The sequence below is a fragment of the Manis pentadactyla genome, chromosome 14 (assembly GCF_030020395.1).
Source record: "Manis pentadactyla isolate mManPen7 chromosome 14, mManPen7.hap1, whole genome shotgun sequence".
In the NCBI taxonomy this organism is placed as follows: domain Eukaryota; kingdom Metazoa; phylum Chordata; class Mammalia; order Pholidota; family Manidae; genus Manis; species Manis pentadactyla.
In genome coordinates this window covers 50,939,104-50,946,308 of record NC_080032.1, presented here as the reverse complement: position 1 = coordinate 50,946,308, position 7,205 = coordinate 50,939,104, and the positions used below count along the sequence as shown (strand labels likewise).

General features: G+C 42.5%; 1 protein-coding gene across 1 annotated transcript in view; it reads left to right on the top strand.

Moving 5' to 3' along the window:
* Window positions 1–229: 229 nt before the first annotated feature.
* Window positions 230–7,205, top strand: part of PLCL2 (phospholipase C like 2) — a 208,183-nt gene continuing 201,207 nt past the window's right edge. The window contains exon 1 of the mRNA XM_036901029.2: window positions 230–608. Within this exon, the coding sequence (XP_036756924.2) occupies window positions 273–608 (336 nt within the window). The 5' untranslated portion in view covers window positions 230–272. The remainder of the gene's footprint in view (window positions 609–7,205) is intronic.

The window sequence follows — 7,205 nt, the reverse complement described above, 5'->3', positions numbered from 1 at the left end:
GGGCGCCGCCGGCGCTGACGGGCTCTCTCCTCTGCCTGCAGGAATCTCCCGGTAATTCTGCCGCCGAGCCTGGAACCGCGCGCCAGGCGAGCTGGAAACAAACATCACATCTAAATTAAAAAAAAAAAAAAAAAAAAAAAAAGCGGAAGAAGCGGCTGAGGAGGCGGCGGCGGGAGGAGGAGAGGAGGAGGGGCCGCGCGGCGGCCCGAGGCGGCAGCGGGGACGCGGGGACGCGGGGACGCGGCTTTGTGCTGGCGGGCCGCGGGGCGCCCATGGCGGAGTGCAGCCGGGGGGGCGCCTCTGGCGGGGCCCTGCCCACCTCCCCGGGCCCGGCCCTCGGCGCCAGGGGCGCCCTGAAAGCCGGAGCCGGCGAAGGCGGCGGCGGCGGCGGCGGGGGAGGTCGCCTCGGCCACGGGCGGGCGCGCTATGACAGCGGCGGGGTTTCCAACGGGGACTGCAGCCTCGGCGCGTCCGGAGACGAAGCGCGGGCCAGCCCCGCCAGGGGCCCCCGCGGCGCTGCGCTCGCCCCGTCCCCCAGCCCGGCCGCCTGCCCCCTCCCCCGGGAGAGCAAACCCGGCGGCCTGCCCCGCAGGAGCAGCATCATCAAGGTAGGTTGGAGAAGGGCGCGCATCGCCCGCCAGCCGTCCCTGGGGTGCGCTTCCCCAGGAGGGGAGGGCCGGTGGAGGGACGGGTGTAAGGGAGCCTGCTGCTAACGGGAAGCACTGGGGCACCGGGGCTTGGGGGTCTGAGCAGGGACTGAATGCAGATGGCATTTGGAAAGAATGGAGAGGTGATCCTTAATGTGCAGGGAGAGCTGTGCCCAGGCATTCCTAGTTGAACTTGGAGCTGTCACCTCTCCCTGGATTGGCCTGGAATTATGGCCTGTACCTGTCTGTGCCGGGCATGCTCTTCTGTGGTGGCCTAGGCTGGTCATGCTCCCTGTGAGGTTTCTATTGTATGTTAAAGACAGTTAGTGATTATGTGAAGATGTTTTCTTAAAAATCCCAGGTGGTGAACAGAAATTATTTAATAGACTCCTTCTCATCTGTGTATAGTTCTCTCTTGCAAATGGTTATACTTGGAGGGTGTAAAATCTCTGGTCACCCAATCACACGGAGAAATGGAGTAGGTTTCTGAACATAAATGCAGATTTCCGCTTTCTTAGGCTCAAAAGCACCGAGAGATTACAGTTCTGCACAGTTCAGTCTTTTCCTTGCTGCGGTAAGCAGGCCTCCAGTTCTGTGGAAGTTCTTCTGGGCAGTGTGCTTGGTTTTGATATCTTTTCCACAGTGTTATTTAGCAGAAGAAAGTGAGCGATTGTTTTGTGCCTTTTAAACTCAAGAAGTAACCCTAGGAACTCCCGAGTCTGTGGTGGTTTCATCCTGATTGCATTTTGGTCTGCAATGTAAAAATGTTTCTCATGAATGGAGGTGAAAAAAATAGTTGGCGAGCTTTAGGCAAGACTAGCTCATTCTGCTCAAATTTGGAGCAAATAGGAAAACACTGCTTTCTGAAAATCAAGGGGTTACCAGGCCAGCGAGCAGCAAAGCCCAGTGGCAGCCCACCCTTCCTGTGGCTGATAACTGCAGGAGAGAGGACAAAACAGCCCACAGTGAAGAGAGCGGGCACTGGTGGTATTTGAAATTTAATTGGACCTGTAGAAATCTTGTAAATACTCTGTAAGTAAGTGTCTGATGGTATTACCAACTTCTGCAGTTATCTAGTGAAATATACCTCCTTGCTTCTCTATGTAACAGGCAGTTGTGAAACTGCTTTTCGCTTTGTCATCTGTTTGCACAGTTTATGTCTGGGCAAGGACACGACTGAAGGGCTTAAAGATCAAGTGTATTAACCACCTGCAAGCATTTAGAGTTTAAGGAAAGTACAATATGTTTTTGCTACATACCTAGCTTATTTAGTGACTTTTATTTTCTTTCACTCTGTAGCGTATGTTTCCAATGAAATTGCTTTCAACTGTGCATGATAATCGATCCTATTGACAGAGTTATGTGTCATACCCATTTGTATTAGTTATCAGATATATGTGGTGATTTTGCATTGTGGTTTTAATGAAATTTGAGGTGAAAATGCCAGAGAAGATACCCACCTACCTAATTTTAACACCTCTCCCCCAATTTTTTGGAGGCCTGTTTTTTACACTTTTTAAAAAGAAGATCCAAACTTTGTTGGTTTCATATTGGGGTTCACAGTGTAACAGTGAATGAATTACAACAGCCTACAATATTACAACGAATATTATGTTCATAGATTAGGGAGAAGGATGATTTGCTACTACTTCTGATATGTGGAATTGAGAACTTGATAGTTGGTATCACTTTATTGAAAATTCTAGAAGCATATGGAGAAGCGATTAATTATTCAGAAATCACTAGTTTTTGAAACTTTAAACTCTTATCTTTGTCACTTTTCTTCTAATAAAGGCAATTGGTGTTCTTGTTCACAGTCGTATCTTTAGGTACAAATTGCAAGGGACATAGTAGGGGCTCAATAGATTGTTTCTTGAATGAATGGAGGAATGAAAGGAAGTAATGCTTTCTCTGTTAAGTTCCATTAATTCCTAGAATGGGTGGTTTTGAATTTACCATCGTGTATCTTGTTCATTGTCTTGTACCTCCTAAGATGACTTGATTTATTCCTCTTTCTTGCCTCTATATTCAAAGTGCATTTTCATAAACACCCTTTAAAACTATGGAAATAGTGCTGAAAGTTGATCAAGCCTAAATTTATTGGAAAGGGGTATGCTATATTTAAATAGGTAACTTGGTATATTTCCCCTTGAATTTGTGCCTTGAAGGAGCAAGATGTTACAAGTTTAGTGAGGTATTTTCTAAAGACGTAGCAGCATCAAGACAATATCTTAATAGGATAAAGAGATCTTTTACTTAACACCAAATATCATAAAGCAATGAATAGTACACAGGGATTTTTGTCACATGAACGACAAATTATATTTTGCTTTTGTTCAAAAAATACTAAGCTTAGCAGAAGCTCATGTAAAATAACAATAGTGACATCTTCCCTTGGTTTCCTTATGTTCTTATTGAATATAAGAGATGAATGCCGTCAGATCATGGGAGGGTAGAGGTGGGAGTAGATTAGTAAGCAAGGTGATAACTGGGGACTTGAGGGAAAGGCAGGGAGTGAATGCCACCTCAGAAGCAGAGGCCAGTGTTGATGGGGTTGCATTAGTTGAAATGTTGGGCGTATGAGTTATGCCTAGCTTCCATCTTCATTCTAGTCTTTCCATCCCTCTTAGGTGGGGGTCCCCAAATCAGAGGTAGAAATAACAGCCAAAGTGGGATAAACAGTGGGCAAAGAGAGAGGATTATTGCTGAGGTGTAGGACATATGCAGAAATACACTATGGCTGACCAGAACTATTTCTCATTTAAAATCGTTTCTTTGGAACTCCATCTGTTTTGTAAATATGGTGTTGAATAAGAAATTGTTGTAAAACTATATTTGCTGCCAAAATAGATGCACAGATATATATTAAAAGAGCTCCTTGGTCATGGTAACAGTGTTGATTGTAGAACCTTTCACAAATAACTTGAGAAAGTAAATCATGAAAGTTAAGACATGGAATCACCAGATTTCCCTACTTTTCCATAGTTCACTGAAAATAGTGTTACACAGTTTTCAGATTATTTGCAAAGGTCCATTACTAGATTTTTAGGGAAGGGGTCTTTATTTTTGTCATCTTAAGTAATCTAGTAAACAAAGCATCACTTTCATTTTCTCTTTCCATATTTCATTTCAGCCCATCATTCAATACAATCATTTTATTTTGAAACAGTTAATTTGGTTCATTGTTCAGATGGCATCCATTTTTTACAAATAGTTCAATCCTTTCCTTCTAGAGCTTGGTCTAAAACTATGAGGTATCATTTTAGGCCTTAGATTTTTTTTAATTTTAGAAATAAATGAAGTTAAAATGTTTGGATTTTATTAATTGAAACTTATTAAACTAATTTCTTTTAGTTCAGATGGCTAATTTTAACCAAAATTAATTGAATATTTTGGTTGGTACTGTTAAAAAATGTGGTATAACTGCATAAAGTAAAATTCATTCTTGCTGGTATCCAGTCTGTGAGACTTGACAAAAGTACAATTATGTAACTGCCACCACAGTGAAGACACGGTATTGCTCTATCACCACATAAAACTCCCCCCGTGACTGTGATTTTTCACCTTCCTCACCCCCAGACCATGCCAACCATTGATCTTGGGTTTTCTTTTAATAAGTCAGAAATGTAGCCATTGCAGTGTTTTGGTGTTTAAAAGGAGAAACAGCAGCCACCGTTAATTAACACTTACTCTGCAAAACACATGAAAAGTGGGTAACATGATTCTCTGACTTGGTGCTCAACAGCCATGGAGGCTGAGTAAAACTGGAGTTCAGAGAGCTTAACCCTTTGCCCAAGGTTCTGGAGCTGGTCATTGTGTCCAACTGGGGTATGGGTGCACTCCACTGCTCCCTAAATTATGCTGGCAGTTTTAACTTTTCTGTATAGTCAAGGTAGTGTTGGTGGTTTGGCACACCGGGTTTGATTTTCCCCTTTAAATGTAAAAGAAGAATCTCTGTTTCTGCTGGCAGAAGAAATTGACAGATAATGTAGCCAGGCAGTTGTAGGCACCTGTTGTGGCTGCCTGCCCAGAGCCTCCAGCTTCCCTGGGACCCACGGTCTGACCTTGCTCAAGGTGGAGGCTCTTATTTTTTCTTCATATGATTATTGCATTAACCATAATATCAGTGGTGTGTAGAAGAAACACTTCTACTACTTTTACAGCAACATATATCTCTATGCTTGATGCTGAGCACCCCAAGGTAGGTTACCAGCAGGCTTTTCATGTCTATTACATATTTTTAGATAAAATAATAAAAATACACATATGGATGTTACATTGGCCCATGGTTTAAGTAAACCAGATTCCTTGCTGGAAAAGCTAGGCTGTATTTATCAGTTTTGTACAGATAACAAGCACTGGATAACCATTTTTAGAATTTGGATCTAAAAAAAAAATCTGCATTTGACTTCACACGTTTTTCTTGAATGGGGGTGGGTGGTGAAGACAACTGCATGCCCAGCAAACTTGTGGGCATATCATAAATATCAGACGCTCAGTAACTGGATCACAAGTGAGTTTGTCTGGATAGATAGGCAGCCTGGATCATTTAGGTCAGGAAAATCCAATGCTCATCAGCAGCCCTCTGCTTCTCTGTGAACGAATGCATTTTAGGCCGCATATGATAACTGTTATCAAGGCTGGGGCATGGCAGCTTGTCTCAGTCTACGCAAAGTGCTTTTGTCACAATTCAGAGTTCAGTTTTAAGAAACAGTCAGAGGGTATTAATTTTCATGCCCTAAAAGTTGCTTGCCCCCATTTGCTTTTCCTTTCCCTGTATTCCAGCCTCTCCTCCAAACAGTTATGTTTTATTTGTATTGTTTTTCACCAAATCCAGAGAGATAGTTGGTAGGAAATTGTTTATTTTTTTAAATTGCTGATCTGTGCCACTCAAGTTATTTTCTTAGAATGTTTCCTCCCAGAATCTGTTCAGTTTCTTTTATTATGTGTGCTCTGCAAGGGATCTAAACTAGATTGTTCTTTTTTTTTTTTTAAATACTTAATTTACGTATGCCTTACTATTCAACATAATTGGGCAATGGTATTTACAGCCCTAACTGCAGATATAAATGAAGTATGAACATTCATATTTTCTTTTCAGACTACTTTATACATATGTATATATATGTCCAAGGAAAGATGCTCTGTTCCTTATTACTGCTAAGTTTTGGCTGTCATTACGTGCCTACCGGATGTCTCTGGATTAGCTTAGCCACCTTTTCATTTTATATTAATTGGATTCTATAGTGCAGGGGATATTATATTCAAATATTTTTGTCAGTGGGCCAAAGGATCTGAAACTGTATGTTTGTAAGCTGACCAGCTTTTTCGTACTGATAATAATGAATAATGAACTGGGAGGGCTGTGGTGCAGTCGTTATAGGAGTATTAATAGTGATTCAAGCAAGGCAGCACCATCAGGAAAGTTTCTGTAGTAGCTATTTTCCTTGCAACAGAATAACTCCAGAGCTTTAGGGTACTCAGGGTGTATAATTAGTTGCATCTAGCTTTATTGACAATTATGGAATGGTCCAGCCTGCTGGCAGGACACTGGGCACCTGCCAACTTCCCAGTGGCAGAGGAGGACAGGTGGCGAGGCCCTGCTGGCCACTCGTGCATGGTCACATGGCAGGGGTAATTAGATAAAACATGTTCTGGTTGATAATCTCAGCTGGGTTAGGCCCTGTGGTGCTGGGCACTCAGGCCGCATGTTGAATGTCTGGATTATTCTAGAGGCAGAATAGTGGTGGGAACAATAGAGGGTGTGGAGTTAAGTGGTTGGAGCCCATTCTGTCTCCCTCTCTTCCTTTCTATGTGGCCTTAGGCAAGATGTTTAAGTCTGTGTGTCTAGTTACCCAATCTCTAAAATGGAGAGAATAAAATCTCCCCTCAAAACATTGTTGTGAAGAGTAAATGAGATGATATGTGTGAAATATTCAAAGCAGTGTGTGGTATATAATGAGCACTCAATGAGTGGCACCTAGGATGTTTGTTTTTCTGATTTTTAGTTTCTCTTCTTTAGAGTTCATTCTGAAATGAGCAAACTCATTTATCTCCATTGGAATTGGAGATCACTGACACTGCCATGCCCATTTTGCAAGTTTTGTCTTTTGAAATATGCAGAATGTGCCCAGAGAAATTCCTCAGACATATTCTAAAGATGCTTTCAAGAGTGATTTGTTTTGATATCTTTCTAAATCTGATGCCTCAGTACAACTGTGCACATTTCTAAATAGCCCGAGCTAAATGATGATAGAGTATTGAACATCCATTTCATTGAGCCAAGCACCCATATGTCATGATTTGCCCAGGACAGTCCAGATTTGCACCTTTTGTCCTGACAAAATTGTTACTAGTGCCTCCTTTCACTCTCAGAGGAATTCCGGTTTGAATGTTAAGTAATATGGTCATCCTGTTTACCTGCTTCTCACAAACTCTTTGTTAACAACCTATGCCAGAGCTCATAAGCCTGCTCTCCATGCCTAAACTTGGCCTTTATGTTTACACCTCTCTTTACTCAGGTTTCTCATGCTTTCCTCCTCACTTAGTCATCTTTGA